We start from the raw sequence: 19,274 nt of genomic DNA on the forward strand, positions 1-19,274 counted from the left end.
TGAGTAGAGAAAAGTATTGTATATGACCCAAAAAAAAAAAAAAAAAAAAAAACTGCAAATCGAACCGACGTATTTAATATTTTAAAATTTCTAACTGAACCAGACATATCACATGAAAAAAAAAGAAAAAAAAAAGGAGACCTAAACTGAACCAAACATATCACATGATTGAAAAAACAGAAGCTGAATTTGAATTAATTCATGGGGTTGATCGGGTTGGTTGGTTTACTTAGTTGTCGGCCACCCCATAACATTTTGGATACCCAATACAACAAAATATACACAACGTGGGCCCATATATCTTTAATTTGGGTCGACATTTATAAAAACCATCCAAAACAATATTTTCATGGAAAACAACCCTTCAATCTATAACCACTCAATGCGTATTGATGAAACTTTTGGATAATTTACATTTAAATTTGATATTTGGAGAGATTTAATAGAGAATCACAAGTCAGATACTACGTTGCCATAGGTATTATATATTGCTAAATTAATCGATTTCCATAGAAATGTAATCCTGCAACAATTTAAACTCTGATTTTTCCGGTAATATATGATTAAAATAAATAAGTTACTTATAATATGCCTAGATTAAATTAGATAAATTATAAAAACTTCAGCTATGGCTTAAAAATTTCAAAACATACTAACTGTTGTTCTTTTAAAAAAATTTCCATGAAATTTAAAAAATTTTCAATCCACAATTTCTTCCATGAACAATTTTATACATAAAACCATTTTGCAAAATAAATTCACAAGCCGAAATCAGGAGGGAAACTCAGAGTCTCTTAAACAGGTCTAAAACATTTTGACATCTTTATTCATTTCATCATATAAATAAAAGTCTAGTTTACAAGGCCTTTAAGGAAAACCTCAATAATCATAAATTTACTTATTTATTTATTTATTTTTTTTTTAAAAAAAGCGCAAAAACAAAAGATATCAACTATATGGCTAAAAGAGACTGAAGGTGAAAAAAAAAAAAAAAAATTGTTTAACCATATAGTTCAGAGAAGCTAATAACCAAAACTCAAAAATGCGGTCACCATGCTCGCTAATGGGACAGAGATGTTGTCATCTATTACCTTTGTAATTGGAAGAGACTCAACAAATGTTGCCACCATTGAAACCAGGGCAACTCTTTGAACTGTCAATGGCCAATCCAACACCATAAACCCCAAAGCTGAATAATAGTATAGCATCCTACACAATTGAAATTACATTTTCATGTCAACCATATGCCAATTGATGATATGGAGTAACAAAATGGTATGTTTGGATAACTTATATTGGTTAACCCCCAATGATAGTTTGAAACTCACCCAATGGAAACCAAGAATCCAAACACAAACATGGAAATGCTACCAGCCCAACTCTTACTTGGATTGTAAGGAATCTTTTTGGATCCGAATTTTCTACCCACTATATCAGCAATACCTATAAAAATTAACTACCATATTTTAAAAAGGCAAAATGTAGAAAGAAGAAAGAAATCAAGCAGAATTTGTTAAGAGGTAGATGTGTGTTACCATCGCCACCACACATCATTGCCAACGATATCACTCCCACCGGTGACTCTCGCCAAAATGCTAGAGCACATATGATTAATATAAGGACATAATATAGAGGACCTCTAAGCAACTCCCTGCAAGTGAGATTGACAAACAATTGAATCCAAACCACCAGTACTAATTGTTATCAAACAAGCACAAAGGAATTGAATTGGACATAGATTCGTATGGTGAAAAAAATTGGGGGAACATTATACTTTGGATTTCCTTCACGAGTCACAGATTTTATGAGTCCATCATCATCAACCAGTTGAAATCCATGTACAACAAGCCTTAAGCAATTTACAAGAGGTACCAACGTAGCGAAGCAGCGAGCCTGGTTTGAGTTGCTATTCTACCATCAAAAAATATTTGCTCAAGCAGTTAAAGGAATCTCAAACTCAAAACACTGGCGCACACACACACAAAACCCAAAAAAAAAAAAAAAAAAAAAAAAAAAAAGGAAAAGGAATTGAATTCAAAACAAAAAAGAAAAGAAAAAAGAAAAAGAAATTCTATCAAGATTTTTGAAGATAAAAACACAAAGTGGGGTACCTGAAAATTGGCCAGGAAACCAAGAAAAGCAACCCAGATAATATGTGAACCAGTTTTCTGCTTAAACTCTGCTCTCACAATCAGTTTCAAATGTAAACACGAATTGTCACAAATCAAGCTATACCAAATATCCAATTACTGCATTTTTTTACATTCATTCTGTCATCAAACAACTACACCAACGAAAAAAATTCTCTAAAAATAAATAAAAAAAATCCATCATGACAAAAAAAAACAATATATTGATTTACTTTTTTATTAATTCAATTGAAAGAGAGAGAGAAAAAAAAAAAAAAACCGCCAAATTCGCAATTTTGTTTGACTCCCTTTTGACCCAATTTGACTAAAAACAAGGCTCTTAGTCTTTTTAGTCTCACCCTACCACTAACTGCATATTAGTTACTTCCCTTCTTCTTTTCCCTATATAAAAGCTCCAAAAAGGGAGCTCACTTTCCAATCTGACAAAACTTCTCGCTGTACCAACAAGTTTCCCTAGTCAAACGTTTCAAAAATTGTTTCTCTAATTTTTTTTGTTTCCCCAAAAAAAAAAAAAAAAAAAAAAAAGAAGAAGAGAAAGAGTGATAGACCTGGTGAATGAGATTCCGCTGAGTGAGATTATTAAAGGCGAAGACGAGAACGTACGCGCCGGCGAGTACAAGCGCCGTAGCTCCGGCATCGTGGAGAACATCACCGGCGGAGGCACGTAGGGCGGCGCAGGTAGGAGGAGCGAAGGAGGAAAGTGGGGTGCGTAGAGGACGACACGGCGGAGGATAGAGGAAATGGAGACGGGAAGAAGAAGGGAAAGAATGGAGGATGTTAATAGTAGCGGTGGTATTACTGGCAGTGGCAGTGAGACGGAGGGGTGGGCGTAGGATAGCGAAGGTGGGAAGGTGGTGAGGGGTGAAGGATAAGTGGATCATGATGACGATGATGACGATGATGTTTGAGAAGAAATGTTGGGTTTTTTTTTTTTTTGTTACTGAGCACAGTACTGCATGTGTCTCATATGGGAAAATTCAAAAATCGAAAAACAAGTACTGCAATATATTGTTGTCGCTCTCACAAATCTATGGGAGCTCTGTTTTCTTTTTTTGGATTTATTTATTTATTTATTTTTTATTTTTGTCTCGTTTTGTCACCTCGTATTTCACGCACGCAGTGATTTTTTTTTTTAACTTATTATTATTTTTTACCATGCCGTCTTTGTAACATATATTTAGGAATATACGGCAGCCATTTATGTGCATATAGGATTACGTTTGAAAAATGTCATTGAAAAGACAAGGATGATGTATATATTCAAAATATTTATTTTTATAAAAAATTAAATATGAAAAATAAATATTACTAGTTTATTACTAATGGGATAAAAAATAAAAAATAATAAAAAAAGGAGAAGTGTTCTTGCTTTGTTATTCAAAGTGTGAGGATCACCCTTCAAAATTTATACAAAGTTAATGATAAACTATGATACTATTTCAAAAAACTAAAATAAAAAAAATGATAAATTATTTGATAGTGTGACGGTCTAAATATCAAAAACTTGTATACATCCACTACACAATTAAAGTGTGCAATGCTACGTCAAAATAAAATATATATACTTTATAAAGTAATAATTGATGTTTAATTATAAATAGCTTGTTTGGCCATTATTATTATTATTATTTTCTTTTGACATATTATATATTGTGAGGAGAAGTAGAATTGGAAGTTAATATCAAAAATCATTACCATCAGAGTTATCTTAAAAAATACAAATAATTTTAAAATAATAAATGACTTTCGTAGACCTTTTTTTTTTTTTTTTTTTTTTTTTTTTTTTTTTTGAGATGATATAAAAAACTTATTTTTCTCATTATTTAAAAATGATCATTAACGAAATTTATATATCAAATGGCATTAACGTTTGATTGTTTATCAATAAAAAATTTACATATAAAATTTTTAAACAAAAATAATATAATTAAATGTTTCAATTAAAATTAAAGTAATTGTTTGTAATAGTTATAAATAGCAAAATTCTATGATATATTGGGAGGAGAGATCCAAGATTGAAAGTTCATTATTGCCATATGTGTTATCTTGAAAACAAGATTAATTTAGACACTGCAAGCCATCGTTGCTCGGTTTAAATTGAAGAGAACACACACAAAAATAAAAATAAAAATAAAAATAAAAACAAAACCCACTAATATTCCAAATCCAACATAAAATTACAGCCGCAAGGGCTGATTCACCTCCAGAAGACAGAGTAGCAAGGTCAAAGGAGACAATACAGTGCTACGCAGACAACACGGTCAATAACAGTGAAACATATATAGGATAGTAGGAGACTCATTTGAGGAGTGTCTTCACTATTGATTTCACATTCAGCTTTTTGAGATCTGTGTATGACTGCCCGCAGCCAACGAACATGACCGGAGCTCCAGATATGTAGACCATCGACAGTGCAGCTCCAACCTTTACAAAATCAAATTCAGTCATGACACCAAATGTAAGTACCACATGGGGTGGAAACACATCAAACCAAACTGAAACAAAATGCTAGCGCAAGAGGAGATTGTCTACCTTATCATCAATGGTATCAAACTTAGTGAGCAATATCCCGTCTATCAATCTTGGGTTAGGTGAAGTTGAAAGATCGGCTAATTTCTGAAAAGAACAGATTAAAAAAAAAAAATGTTTATGTAACAGAGTAATTAAATATAAATAAACTTTTGATAAAATAAGAGAATTTGGACAACAATAGGAAAAAACCATCCATATGAAACTCAACCTGATTAAACTTTGTAAGCTGATCAACAGCATCATTCCCAACCAGTGCCTCTCCAACAAACAAGACCAGATCAGGATTGTTGAGGTAGATAAGCTTTGAAAGTGCCCTCATTAATGGTTCATTGTCCTGAAATGCATATGATAAATACATCATAAAAACAAAGCATTACAAAATATTTTAAAGAAGCCGTACAAATCTTTTAGAGCAAATAATAAAGTATTGTTATTATTTAGCAGATCCATTTGGTTGTGGGCCTCTTTCCTGTATCCCACCCATACAATCCACTTATGCACTTGAATAGTTCACACATTAAAGTACTTCATTTGCTATTTGAGAAAAAAGAAAATTTGAACAATGGTTGCAATTAGAAGAAACAAAAACAAAAATCATGTGCTAAAAACGTTTATCGATTAGATGGTATGATATGTAGCATTGCACCTGCATTCTACCAGCTGTATCAACAAGAACCACATCAGAACCATTGCGTGTGGCTTCTTGAATGGCTTCCTTTGCCACAATTGCAGGATCTTTCTCATAGCCCTTTTCAAATATAGGAATCTGACAGTGGAAATTGGCAGCACGTTAATTGTCACTATCCAGATTCCAGACAATGAAAATCTTATTTATTTAACCATTAGCATCTCCAAAAGAAGAGAACAACAAACCTATAGCAGTATACCTTAAGTCTACGTGCATGAGTTCGCAGCTGTTCAACAGCTCCTGATCGGAATGTATCACAGGCTGCCATCATCACATTGATATTATGCTGTATTAGCCAATAAGCAACCTGCAGAATGACATTTTCAAATAACAAACTGGTTAAAATGCATGCCTTTTGATTATAATCTCCTAGCATGCAGCAAAGTTGTAGCTTAACCTTTGCTAAGTTGGTAGATTTTCCAACTCCATTAACACCAACAAAAACAACAACATATGGTTTCCTTTGTTCCTTGGCAGCATGCACATCCCTCAGTATATCGATAGAGCGCCTAGGAGTTAAAATACGAACAAGAGCTTCTTCCATTGCTGCCTGCAGTAATTTACGTGCCTATCAGTCTTGATAATAAAACAACAGATATATTTTTCAAATAACGAGTAAGATCAGCAATTAGAGGATAAAGGGAATCAAATTTACAAACCTGCACAGTTGAAGATATCCTTGTGAATGAGGCTAACTTTTTACCTTCAAGACTTACTGCAACTGATTCACAAAGCTTCTCAGCTATTTCCTCAGCCTATTAAATGCCACCACACAGCTTTGATTAGCTATCCCGATAAACTGATACTGCTGATAAAATCTATGTCAAAAAAAGGCAAAGAGAGGAACATACCACATTCTTGGTCATAAGCCTATCCTTCAGAGCTTTTAAAGCAGGTTCCAAATCTGACTTCTCCAAATTTGCCTTGCCTGCAATACTGGACAGGAAAAAAAAATTAAAGAAGAAGAAGAAGAAGAAGAAGAAATAGGTGCATTAAAAAGATGCCGACAATCTATCTCAGGTACTTATCTAAAAACCAAAATCAAAATGTAAGCCGTTTAATGAGAAGTTGGAAAATGATTTGATACCCTGGTTCAACAAATAAATTCTCAAAGTTTGGAGCCCAAAAGTAGAGATGCAAGATTTATCCACTAAATACTTGGGCTGACCATTATTCTGACGAAGGGAAAAAGATGTGTATATATGTGTGTGTGTGTGTGTTTTATTATTATTACTACCATGTTATTATAGACCAGATGACCTTCAAACTCCAGATCTAAGCTACATGCATAAGGACATTTATCTATGAACTCCCACAAAATATCATCTTTCTCATTTAACAGACAACATAAGATACTGTTTTTCATTAGCTCAAATGAAAAATAAAATGCACATGCTCTATGGAACATAGATGAAATGATTAAGAATCAATAGTTGACCACAGTATTATTACAAACCAAGTCAAAGACATACAACAAAGTAAATTCATCAACTTACTTTTGAAGCATTGACGAGAACCACCCTTTCTTCTTAGCTGGCGTGCTATCCTTCCCCACTTCCTCCTCATCTTCAGACTCACTTTCACTGCTATAGTTCTCTTCCTTGTCCATCATGCTTTCTCCTTGATCTGCTGCAACGACCTCTATATTATTGTCTCCATTCTCACCCACAGGATCTGTAAAATCCAATTTTGTCTCAGGAGGTGAATCATCCCAAACTCTATTCTTCTTTGTTATCTTTTCCTTTGGCTCTGCTTTGGAGCCCTTGCTAACTACAGTATCTGATTTCTTCCCACCTTTACTTCTAAGCTTCTGTAGCTTATTTACATCAAAAGCCCCAATATTGGAACTTGTATTGTGTTTACCATTAAAGGTACCATTCACATCATGTTCTTTAGTATTAACATAATTACCATTGGATAGACCATTCTCCAATCTAGGGGCCCCTTTACTATCACAATCCTCACCATCATTTGCTGAACCGCCTTCACTCTTTTTCCTATTTCCTCCCTCAACTCCAGTCTTTTGAACCTGCCCTTGCTTCTTACTGTTAGATACAGGCTTACTCACCTGCTTTGATTTCTTCAGCTCCACAGCACGAGCTTCAGCCTCCTTTCTAAGTTGCCTAAAAGTCTCATCAAAATCATCATAGACTGTCCTTTTAGGATCATAAATCTTTGAAAATTCACACTTCACCATAGAAAGCAGTTCATCCACATACAAGAGGTGGAGGATCCGCTGATACACAGCAACAAATACAAGCCCTAGCTCATTATGGAAAGTCCATTTGAGGGTGTATGCAGCTCCTGGTGCATCATAGTTGTATGATGCAGCACCTGATCGTTCCTCTAAAAGACAGGATCGGATCAAGGTGTCAATTGGTGATCCCTTAAGAGCATTTCCAAGTTCCTTGCATGTCCAAAGGATTAATCCTCCTCTTGTAAATATCAGTAACTGTTCTAACATCTTACTACTACTAAATACCCTGCAATTATATACACCAAAATGCAATTTAAAATTTATATATTAGTGTTTGATTTCATGAAACAATATCACTAATTTCTAACAGTTCATTAAAAAAAAAATTTATTAGTCTTAACAGTTAGCACTCTGAATTGCATATGTCGCATAGCTAAGTGAACTCGTGAATTGCTTCCATGCATGGATTGTACTATTGAATTGGAAACTCAGTTTGTATCAAAAGTTTGACCAACATATAATTCAAAATGTAACTCAAATCCTCCTACCACCAGTCTCCACTGCTGCTGATCAACTTCAAATTATAAAAATAAGGAGAAACAATAAAGGATAACTTGAATGAAAACTTTCAACTTTAAATTACACCAGAACAGGCCTCCTCTAAAAACAATGTGTTCCATGCACCTAGCACATTCAGCTGTGCTATAATATCTAATAAGTTTATCTGTTGTATTCTGATTAGGACTGGAAAGAGTTTATCTGATATACACATAAGCACATATAAATTTACTTTTAAAATATTTTTCCAGGGATAAATTTGGAAAAAAGAAAAATGAAATATTAAACTCATCTGAGGACCCTTTGTTTAATTTTATCAATTTAATTAAAAAAAAAATCTTTAATTCATATTAATGGTGTCATGTATGCTATCACATGCCCAATTCCACTCCTCTAATAGAAAACATAACAAAGTAACTATTGAAATACATTACATATATATATTTCAAGAGCAAATTCCCATTGATCTCTGTTTAGATGTTGAAAAATGTGACTAGCTAAATGCTCAACCGAAAAAATAAGTCCAAATGAATGCAAACAGACCCAGAATAAGAGAGTATGTTCAGAAAATACCCAGAAAAAAAAAAATAAGATAGCAATAAAATTAAAATGTATGGAAAAAAAATAAAAAAATAAAATTTGTCAAAATAATATTATAATTTTTAATGGGAAGATAAATTAAAGATAAGGGTGTCTTTTAGAAGAGTAACAAATCAGATAGCCTTAACAAGAAAAAACTAACATACACAGAATTACTCGACAAAACTCGGATTGTTTCAAGATTTTCAACTAAGAGCCATGGGAATTTGCAGATTTACTTAACAAAACAAGGATTGTTCTAGGATTTTCAACTAAAATCCATGGGAATTTGCACCCCAGAAATTTAATTTACAGAACATGCATCAATTTGTGACATTGACGATTATAAATTTCGAGAAGAAAAACAAAAAAATAATAATAATAAAAATACAAATTTTTTTTGATACGTGAATGAACTGAAAGGCTAAATAAAAATTAAATAAAAAAGGAGGCAAAACAAAAGAGGTTCTACCAGGTCGGAAAAACACAGTGCCGGCGGTGATTCGGTGGCGGAGATTCAACCGCCGATCAGTAGCTGGTTCTTCGTATAGGGATGAATCGCCGAAAATTATTAACTAATAATAAACAAACGGAAATTGTTAAAACTGTTAATGTTGTATTTTTTGTTTAGGTAAAATTACAAAAGAACCCTTCAACTATTACTTTAGATATTTTTATTTTAAAATATTTTTATTCTTTTTTGAGACCTTTAAACTTTTCCCCCAAAAAAACAAAAGAAAAAAAAAAAAAAAAGAAAATTAAAGCCTACTTTGCCACGATCTTTTTGCCTTTAAAATTTTATTAGATTTAGATGAAATTGATTAATCAATATTAAAATTGTGTGTTCAATATAGAGTAGATAAATTTCGCTTCTTCTATTTTGGATTTTTGCGTAGATGCATTTCTATTTTTGAAAATTTTGGAAGGATCTTTAGTTTTTTATTTATTTATAAGTTTCTTATTTATGTTCTATTTACACCAAAAATTATATAATTTTTTTTATTAAGAATTGTTTGATTTAGTAAATTTGGAATATTTTATGTATCAAAATTTAATTATTGGATAAAATAATAACTATTATTTAAATTCAAATCTAAAAACAATCTCTAGGGTTTGTCTTATAATTATTCATTACTTATTAAAGTAAAAAAATTCCTAATTAGATTTAAAAAAAAAATAAAACTGTATATTTATATATATTGCTAATAAATAAATAAATATATATATATATATATATATATATAATGTTTATATTATTCATCAAAAGCTTGTTTTATGTTATTTGGTATGCCTATGCCTACACTGTTGCTTTTTTTTTTTTTTTTTTAAAAACTTAAAAAGGGAGTTATATTAACTAAAAAAGGTAAACATACACAAAGATTCACCTTGCCAATGAGTCAGGTTGTGGTGAGAATACCACAATCCTGAATTATAATATCTAAAAACTTGTTTGAACTCAGCAAAGTAGAGATCAAACCAAAATTATCGTTTAGTTAAACCCCAGAGCGAAATAAAGTGCACTAACTGATTAAATTTTCTTGGAATCCAAACAAAAGAAATAGATTGAAACCTAGGGCACAAATCCAATATTTTCCTAATAAAACCTATGACTACCTGGTGCTTAAGTGTGGCAACAGTTTTCCCATGTATCAATGGAGATTATAATACCATTGGATGGTGGGATCCCAACAAGACCACATAATGTTACCTAAAAATTCAAGGCAAGTAATATAGCAAGTTGATAGAAGGCAGAGAAAAAAAGAAACCAGAGAAGGGAATCACATACCAATACCACGAACCCCAAAAAATGAAATAAATCATAATGGAATTAAGGTGGCTTTTTCAGATTGAATTACATACCAAGAATAAAGGGAAATTGAAATCATAATTTATAATTTAGATTTTGAGTGAAATACAACCCCATTTTTAGAATTAAAATTTGTAAAAGAAGAATCCCTTCCATTTTTCTATAACGTCAATATTTTTTAAAAAATTTCAAAGCCCCATATTAACTTCAATTAATTAATTATATTCTTAAAATATATTCATAAAAAAATATATTTCTTTGAATGTATTTGATATACAAATTAAATATAGGTATAGAATTGATATTCTATAGGAGTAAATAATTTAAAATTTTATTTTCTAATCATAAATTTTATTGAAATACATTTTATAAAATTAAAATAAAAAAAATAATAGTTACAATCTTTTCTAATTAAAATATTATGATTTGATACAAATTTGATAGATATAAAGGAAAAATTAGAATTATTTTGATATAATTTAAGGACAATAATTTGATATAATTTTAACCCTTGAAAGCATTACGTCAACATGGCATCAAATACTGAATTCAAAATGAGATCCATTATTTGTATAAAAATTTGAGTTTCTATCTTCTTCAACAAACTGAAACTATTACTTTATTATGTATAAAAGTATACAATTATTTTAAAATGCTTATTAATAATTATTTTATTTTATTTTAAAAAAAATTACTTTGACAATTCGATCCCGCTATTCTTGTTTAGTTTGATACGCAATTCTTGGCAAGGATTTCACAAATAGAGTTCCGAGCTGCGATGTACACCCACATACTGGAATTGGAGCAATTGAAGCTTTTCTTGCTGTTTCTGGATTGGAATCAAGGAATTAAAGCTATTCTTTGAAAAATTGAAAGGAAAAATATGCATCTTCAATTGAACTAACTCAGTTGTATACAGGTTCGAGTAGAGGTGGACCCAGGGATCATCTGTAGTAGTCTATATATGTAATATGCTTCTCTGGTTGGTTTAATTTTATTTAATTAGTAATAGCTCTTTTCATTAGGAAATTTTTTTACTATTGATCAATTTACTTTCTCTGCTGGACAATGACACGACACAAATCCATGACAATTGTGGCTGTTTCATTTGTAAGGATTCACTGGCCTACCAGTAAAACCAAAAACATCAATATTACCAAAACAAGGGGTAAATTTTCATAAAATAGAATACCTTAAAAAAAATACTATATCTAACATAAAGAAACAAATACAGAGGAAATTTAATTGTTTTTTAAACCAAGGAAACAAAATTTTAGAATACATCTAAGAGGGGACAAAATGGAAGAAAAATATAAATATAAATTATACAGAAAGAGAGAAAAAAAAAAAAAGAAAAGAAAAAAAAAAGGTAGACTAAAAACAGTAATCATGCTGATGCTTTTTTTCTAGCAAACCGCTGCAAAGATTTCGGTAATTGAACTTCCTCACTTATTTTCTGCTTCTTTCTAGCCAATTGTTCCTCTTCACTTTTCTGTTGCTCCAAGAAAGGCCTTCTGGCTTTGGCAACCATCTCTTTTCTCTTCACTGCTCTTTTACTTGGTTGATTTCTCCCCTTGGTTTTCTTCTTCAAGGCAGTGCCCTTGACAGCTTCGATTGCAGCTTCCATCTCTGCATCCCTTTCCTCCTTTGATGGCTTCTCTTTCTTCCTTGCTGGCTTCACTGTACCAATCTTTGTCGGATTCAACATAATCGTCTCAGGTGGGAGCTTGTCAAGAAGAGAGTGTACTTCCTTCTCTCTCCGCTGTTTAGATGTTTCGAATGGGTTTGCCACCCATGAATCGAAGTTTGGCTCTCCAGAACCAGGAATAAGAATACTAGACCATCCCATTGAGTGCCCTATGCACAAAACATCTTCGTAGGGTCGAAACAACACTTTTCCTATCTGATAGCCTTTTGCCATTGAATGGCTCATATATCTGCTATAGTTTTGAGTACTTGAGAAGTCACTGAGGATCTGTACAAATGATCCAGTTCCGCGAGCTAGCAAACCTTTCTGACTGAAATCTAAGGTGTTCGCATGGCCATGTATATCTTGAAGCTCAGAATCAAGTTTTCTCAAGTCCCAAAGTTTAATTTTCTTCTCCTTCCCAGCTGTCGCCATGATATGGCCATTAGGGTGGAATGCCAATGCTGAGATGGGCCCACGATGACACAGCATCTTGAGAAGAGGAGCAGCACTTGTAGGCTTCCACATGCTAACTGTACCACCTGAATGACCCAATGCAACCACCCCATTGAATGGATTCACCTGCATCACATTGGTACGACCCATGCCCGTCCTATAATTGCCTATCATCTCACCCATAGTAACATCCTGATAATGAAGCTGCCCAAATTTGTTTATGGATGCCAGAAGGAAGTGGTTTTTCAGAAACTGAAGCCTTAAAACTGCACCATGTTCCTAAAACATACAACAAAGTAATTGAGTTCCATATAGCTGTGTTTTAAAGTACAATTAGAACAAAATCACAAACACTCAGAAACTTTTTCCAGTTGTCAGATATGAGCTCCAAGTAGCTCCTCTTTAGACCAAACCACACTATCATCCCCAGATTTAGCTCAGGAACTGAAAGCCTAAAGCAAAATATGGCCTATTATCTGTCACAGTGAATCGATCCTCTGGCCCTATTGACCTCATTTGACCTGTTCAAGCAAATTAACTAAACTATGGGAATTTGGGAGTGTCATATAGTCAGGGTTTCTATTAGCTACTACAAAATCACACTTCAGCTAATGATTTTGACAGAAGCATTTGTATATCTAATTACTTATCCTGTACTAACTGTTCCCATGACCAGCATTATATATGGAACCAATGCACTTGAACCTCAATCCACACAGACATGACAAGAAAATAAGACTTGCTTAAATATATCAGTATAAACTTTCTTAACCACAGACAAAATACAATTCTATAATAACAGTATACTAACCTTTAAGCAGTGAAGTTCTGTGCCATCCCTGTTATAGATGTATGGATACCTGCCATAATTTAAATTTGTCAGGCTAAATTAGTAAAATATAACCGCACAATAAAGTACCTAAAAATATTTAATTATCCTGAGTGTTAAGGAAAAAAATGCACATCTCATATTTATCCTAATTAGAAAACAACTTATATTATATGGAGCAGAGAGTTCTGTACTTTTTCTGGGCTGCAGCAAAGAACAATTCATTGTGCAAGAACACCACGTCACGTACTGTTTCTCTAACCTGAAAGAAAAATTAGTAATTTACTGCAAACTTTCCAACCAAACCCCAAAGTTGAATTCAACAAGCATTTCAATGGAAAGGAATTAAAGACAAAAAGGAGTAGATTTTTAAGTGTTACCACGTAAAAGACAAAAGACAACATCTAAAAGACACTGAGATTTTCACAATTAAGTGTCTTCCAAGATGGTGACAACCATTATCAAAACCGTACAAAACAAGTCAACCATATTTTTCTAATAGTCCCCCGTATGGAAAAGAGAAATTTAAGATAACTAGAAAAAAGAATATCTTTTAACAAATGACCTTGTGGTGCAAAGCTAACTATTCACCACATAAAATTTATGTCTTTCAGGGGTGCACTCCAACAGATTACTTGTCGTAAGGGGTGGACCACTCTCAACATGTCTGTTTCAATGTCAACTTCAATTATACAAATAGGAAAAATATTATTTTTGCACTACGTTAACATAATATATTTTATCGTTTCTATATTATTAACTATTCCACATTTTTGCAATGTTTCAGTAGTTCTTTATTTGTTTTGGTTTACTCTTCCTTCTTTCATTTAATTTGATGATTGCATCTTGTTCCACCTCAAGGCTTACACTTCATCACAATTTGGCAAAACACCTCTAGCTTTCTAAAACATCGACTAGCAAGATCCAATAGTTAGATGGACTGCAGCGGCACTAGTCCAGCAGAAGACTTGAGATGCTAAAACAGGGAAAATAATTTGCAAGTATCCTAGGAGAGAAATGATCACCTTTTAATAGTGTTTGATCCATTTACCGTTAATCCATTGATTAGAGACTATCAACATTGCAACACTATCGATCGATAATTTTGTTAAATTATAACAAAGTGAACAATTGATTCACATATCATGCTACACTACTCAAATCTCCTCACGAAACAGCTAGACTTGGGAAGACTGCATACCTGAAACTCTTTGATTAGGTTCATATTCCTCATGTCCATAATGGCTAGATGGCCTTTCTGTCCACCAACAGCCATGTATCTACCACTTGGAGTAAAATCCATTCTGTATGGACCAAGATCTGTAATAGAGAAATAAATAGATAAAGAAAATTAGACAACCAGAAACAAACAACTGCTAGATAATAAACTGTATAACATAGAATGAGACAGATCATTGAACATAAAGCATTCACAGATAGAAACCATGCAAAGTTTAAGCCTTATTTTTAATTAACAACGTAACGGTATTTGGTATTTCAAAATAAGTTAAAGCTACAACATGCAAATTAGATTAGAGCATGAGACTTTAAAATGAATTAGAGTTGCATGAACGGTAGAGTAATCTGCATTGAAATGTAACAAACATATAACATGATAGAATGCACACAACTATGCAACTATTTGAGGTTGACCACCTAAAATAAAGTATTGTAGATGAAATTAGCTAGAGACAGACATAAACAATTATTTGTCTAAAAATAATTGGAAAGCAATAATAAAGCAGTTATTAACCTGGTAAAACAATATCATACTGACTCCTAGTGCTTAAGACATCTACTTCACGAGCAAGTGCTTCCTGTTTGATCGTCCATGTCTTCTCGATACCTTCTGCCTCCAAATAACCTCCTTCACTTGGCATAAGCCACTGATTATAAAAGATGGAAATGGATTAATAAAAACTATAATGTAATTAATTTGTAGCATCATATATAGCAGACTTGAAAAAAACCATCATGGAGAAGATCTTGAATAAATAAAAACTTAACTATCATAAGAAAGATAAAAGAGAAAAGAGAAAGAGAAAAACTTTAGAGCATGAAGCAAATTCCCGTTGAACTTATACAACTGAGAATACACATAACTATAAATTAAATTCAGTTTGAAGATTTCTTCATTTTTTATTTTATTTTATTTTATTTTTTAATTTTTTGGGTCTTCTAATGTCATTAACTAAATTACATTAAACGAGAATTTACCTTCTCAGCCTTTGCGGCAGCTTTTGCTGATTTTCCATACAATTCTTCTCTAATAGCAAGTTGGCCCTTCAGTTTCTTATCTTGCAAGACCTGAAAATATGATTTTTCATAATAAAGTCAGAAACTAACCAAGTAATGATCTCATGAACACTCAAACCTACCATTCCCTTCGTACCTCCAAATTAGTGCCTTCTCCTCTAAGATACTTCTTCACTTTAACTTCTAACTCATCAGAGATCTCCTGCAATAATTTTTGGGAAAAAAAAAAATTGAATAAGTAGAGTGAGCAAATAAGAGCTTATTTATAGATTTCAAGTTACAGTCAGATATAGGAATTCATCTTGCAAACCCACATGAAATTCAGAATCAATGTTCATTACACAAAACATCATACGATATTAAGACCGCCCCAAAGAACTACAAATATTCCGACTTGGCAAACAAGCTACTAACAATCTTCAGAGATATTAAAGATGCATCAACCTGAATAGTCTAGTAATGGTTTCAATATTAGCTAGAAACCAAAGTTCAAGGTGTTAACAGTTTGAAATTTCAATCCTACCCATTTATGGATAACAAAGGTTGAGATTATTTAAAAAAAAAAAATTAAAAAAAAAAAAAAAAAAAAAAACAACAGATGAAAGCAAAAGGTTAAAAAAATACCTGATTTAACATAGCCACCTGGTGTAAAAATGGAATTCGTGTAATTGGGTTTTCTATAAAATAGTATATTGACAACATACCTGATCAACTGGAGGCACTATTGATGCAGGAGTTACGCTTTCCCGTTTCACACCCATCTTGGCTGCTATAACTTCTGTCTTCTTACACTGCAGAATGCTCAGAAAAATTCAGAATGCTCAGAAAAATTATCATAAATATATAAAACCCAGCTACCATAAGTATAAACTATCAAAGAAAGATTTTCCCTTATTCAATGCCAACAAAATAGAAATTCAAAAATTCCAGATTAGAAAAACAACTCATACATTTGCCACGAGGAAAAAAAAAATAAAAATTCCACATTGAATTTCATTGTTCAATCCATTACCCTTTATTATAATGTATATATAAAGTCATTGAATATTCACTAAAATATAAAGACAGAGAGGTAATACCAAAACCCATTCCAAATATTTACAACAAAATCTAGAAATCCTCAAAGACCCATATCAAATTTGGCCTAAAATAGAACGCCAGACCCATAAACCCATAACATACAGAGAAAAGAAAAATTAAAGGTACCAAGCATTGTCTCAGAAAGCTAAACCCAGAAAATACAAAGAGGAAAAAAATAATAAAAATGAACAAAGCATTAATTCGGAAACTCATGAGAGTTGGGCAAAGAGACAAAGATCAGAAAAATCCCCGAAAGGAAAAAGGACAATACATTGTTCGTGAGAGATTGAAGTTGGAGGAGAGTGATGAACGGAGACAAAGAACCGCGCCGCCAACACCCCCGAGCTGCAGCTCGCCACCAGATATGGAGAAGTTGGTGTGAAGACGCTCACCCACCGGAGATAGAAGTGGGCTGCTGCCGCCGGCGATGTAGGAGGGTGGGGGAGATTTTCTCGACGCTGAACGGCTTTGCTTCTTACACGAGGTTTTGGTGGGTGTTGAGATTCGAGGGAAAGGGTTTAGACAATTCTTTTTTTTTTTTTTTTTTTTTGGGGGGGTCAAAATAGGGTTTAGACAAATTTTGGGGATTAGCTCATTTGTGACATTTTGAATGACGTGGCCAATTTTGGCTGATGTGCCAAGGTTTTGAATTACACTTATATTTATTATTATTATTATTATTATTTTATCATGATTATAATTTATAATACATTTTTTAAAAGAATAAAATATAGACTATCAGGATCTTCTGCTTAATTTTTTTAAAATATTTATCTATATTTATTTTTAAATCTCAACTATTTTTTTCAATTTTAAAGGAAATCAACAGAGACAAGCTATCAATGGAGGAAGAGGAAAATGCATCAAGGTTTCAAATGGGATTTTACTTACTGGTTTGAAATAACTATTGAGTTCCCTCAAAAACTTTATATTTTGGAAGTTGGAACCAAATTGTCCTACATATAATTTCTTCTACTCCAATTGTACCTAGTTTGAGTTTGCAATGGATTAGAGACTTATAAACATGTTTGATTTAAAGGTATCTAGATCTATAATTCATAATCTACTACTATTTGTTTATATTTATATATATATATATTTTTAACAAAAACTAGAAGATTTTCTGTTGGCATGAAAAAAAAATAACAAAACCACGTATTCATCAAAGAAGTACATATCCATTTCCTTTGGATTCTTTTCTTAAAAATGCTTTGATACATTGATGTACAAGTCCTTTTTCTTACCCTAAACCTTGAGGCCTTCAAGAGGAATAAGATCAAGATTTGAAATTTTTGATGAACTCAAAGTTTTTTTTTTTGAATTCCTCAATTAAAAACCCATTTTTAAACTATGAGGCCTTCTTTCTTTTCCTCCATTGATACTGTTGTTTTCCTTCAAAATGGCTATGGCACCTAGCTTCTATTAATTTCTGTGAGATAAATGCAAATATAAGAGTTTCAGTAATCATGTGAAAAACATGTATTATTAAATGATGTGACATCAATAATGACCATCAGATTAAGTAAAGTAGAAAAGAATGACTGAAATTTAAAAGCAAATATAAACAAGTTAAAAAATGAAGCAGAGAAATTGAGTCCTAATATAAAAACAACAAGGACGCGATTCAAACTTACACTGTGGAAAATGTGAATGTAAAGGGATCCCATTGCAAGCACCTCAATTCTCCAATTTACCCAGAAAAAAAAAAAATCGATTTTCCAAGAAATCCTTTACAATGCCAACTGAGGTATACTACTTGTCTAGTAAATGCATTCATACAGTTGGAAAATCAATGGCTAATTGTATTTTAATATCCTATAATTTCGGTAAATTATATGTTCAACCATTAAATTAAAAAAAAAAATTATTAAAAATTTCCACTTTAGCTTCTTGAATTTCAATTTGTTTTATGTTGATTTGATTGAATTTTCAACAAACATTGGGTTAATGGTCTAAAGGTATTAAAGGGCAATTTTTATGAAAACATAAAAACTAAATTACAACAAATTAAAATCAAAGTGTCTATTTTGCAGCAAATTTAATTTAATATTAATTAAATTTGATGGAAACCATCAATGAAAATTAACCCAAAAAATCCAATCAACCAAATGCAACAAATGGAAATTTAAGGATGAAATTGAAATGTCCACTACCACTAGAGTATGCTAAAATGTAGCTAACCATAAAATCAATTTACAAACAACTTATTAAACGCATGATAGTTTACCAGACAAATATTATTTTATTTTATTTTTTGGCTTAGGGTACAAATATTACTTGTGGTATAGAGAATATATATAACATTATTCATTTACAATTTTAAACATCCATTATCAAGTGACACAAAAATAATACTCAAAAGGGCAATATAATAATTTTGAAGTTATGCTTAGTATAAGACACGAAGAATAGCTTAGAACATCTCCAATGGAATATTCATCCTTCTAAAAAAATT

At 32.1% G+C, this 19,274-nt stretch overlaps 3 protein-coding genes across 5 annotated transcripts; all 3 read right to left on the reverse strand.

Annotated features, from left to right (window-relative positions):
- Positions 1–790: 790 nt before the first annotated feature.
- On the reverse strand, positions 791–3,141 carry LOC107413077 (probable phytol kinase 1, chloroplastic). 3 transcript variants are annotated; one of them, XM_048469404.2, is made up of 6 exons: positions 2,699–3,141; positions 2,112–2,168; positions 1,775–1,911; positions 1,536–1,651; positions 1,329–1,443; positions 791–1,209 (listed from the first exon to the last, which is right to left on the reverse strand). In XM_048469404.2, exons 1-6 carry the CDS (start codon positions 3,029–3,031, stop codon positions 1,023–1,025), a joined length of 945 nt encoding a protein of 314 aa, XP_048325361.2. In that variant the 5' UTR covers positions 3,032–3,141; the 3' UTR covers positions 791–1,022. The 3 variants fall into 3 exon arrangements, with proteins under 3 accessions (XP_048325361.2, XP_048325360.2, XP_015876423.3); XM_048469403.2 differs by having other exon boundaries at positions 1,775–1,906; positions 2,112–2,179; positions 2,699–3,138; XM_016020937.4 differs by lacking the exon at positions 2,112–2,168 and having other exon boundaries at positions 2,699–3,138.
- Positions 3,142–4,143: 1,002 nt separating this feature from the next.
- LOC107413068 (uncharacterized) lies at positions 4,144–9,333 on the reverse strand. Its single transcript, XM_048470420.2, has 10 exons — positions 9,177–9,333; positions 6,867–7,853; positions 6,222–6,306; positions 6,030–6,125; positions 5,768–5,920; positions 5,570–5,677; positions 5,329–5,448; positions 4,891–5,016; positions 4,683–4,766; positions 4,144–4,574 (listed from the first exon to the last, which is right to left on the reverse strand). Exons 2-10 carry the CDS (start codon positions 7,832–7,834, stop codon positions 4,449–4,451), a joined length of 1,866 nt encoding a protein of 621 aa, XP_048326377.2. The 5' UTR covers positions 7,835–7,853; positions 9,177–9,333; the 3' UTR covers positions 4,144–4,448.
- A 2,397-nt stretch (positions 9,334–11,730) lies between these two features.
- On the reverse strand, positions 11,731–17,367 carry LOC107413072 (probable U3 small nucleolar RNA-associated protein 7). The gene is made up of 9 exons (XM_016020930.4): positions 17,091–17,367; positions 16,444–16,530; positions 15,876–15,941; positions 15,701–15,790; positions 15,237–15,369; positions 14,685–14,803; positions 13,678–13,745; positions 13,466–13,514; positions 11,731–12,933 (listed from the first exon to the last, which is right to left on the reverse strand). The coding sequence occupies exons 2-9, from the start codon at positions 16,498–16,500 to the stop codon at positions 11,899–11,901; spliced, it is 1,617 nt and encodes a 538-aa protein (XP_015876416.2). The 5' UTR covers positions 16,501–16,530; positions 17,091–17,367; the 3' UTR covers positions 11,731–11,898.
- Between the last annotated feature and the right edge of the window lie 1,907 nt (positions 17,368–19,274).

Source organism: Ziziphus jujuba, chromosome 8 (assembly GCF_031755915.1).
Source record: "Ziziphus jujuba cultivar Dongzao chromosome 8, ASM3175591v1".
NCBI lineage: Eukaryota > Viridiplantae > Streptophyta > Magnoliopsida > Rosales > Rhamnaceae > Ziziphus > Ziziphus jujuba.

Excerpts from the sequence above, each read along its gene's own strand:
- LOC107413077 (XM_048469403.2), bottom strand. The coding sequence starts at position 3,031 with ATGATCCACTTATCCTTCACCCCTCACCACCTTCCCACCTTCGCTATC. Across the intron at positions 2,180-2,698 it reads AGCGGAATCTCATTCACCAG|AGTTTAAGCAGAAAACTGGT; the intron begins GTCTATCACTCT and ends TTGTGAGAGCAG. Across the intron at positions 1,444-1,535 it reads AATGATGTGTGGTGGCGATG|GTATTGCTGATATAGTGGGT; the intron begins GTAACACACATC and ends TAATTTTTATAG.
- LOC107413068 (XM_048470420.2), bottom strand. The coding sequence starts at position 7,834 with ATGTTAGAACAGTTACTGATATTTACAAGAGGAGGATTAATCCTTTGG. Across the intron at positions 5,678-5,767 it reads AATCTACCAACTTAGCAAAG|GTTGCTTATTGGCTAATACA; the intron begins GTTAAGCTACAA and ends GTCATTCTGCAG. Across the intron at positions 5,017-5,328 it reads ATACAGCTGGTAGAATGCAG|GACAATGAACCATTAATGAG; the intron begins GTGCAATGCTAC and ends TATGCATTTCAG.
- LOC107413072 (XM_016020930.4), bottom strand. The coding sequence starts at position 16,500 with ATGGGTGTGAAACGGGAAAGCGTAACTCCTGCATCAATAGTGCCTCCA. Across the intron at positions 14,804-15,236 it reads GTATGATATTGTTTTACCAG|ATCTTGGTCCATACAGAATG; the intron begins GTTAATAACTGC and ends TCTCTATTACAG. Across the intron at positions 13,515-13,677 it reads TTTGCTGCAGCCCAGAAAAA|GTATCCATACATCTATAACA; the intron begins GTACAGAACTCT and ends AAATTATGGCAG.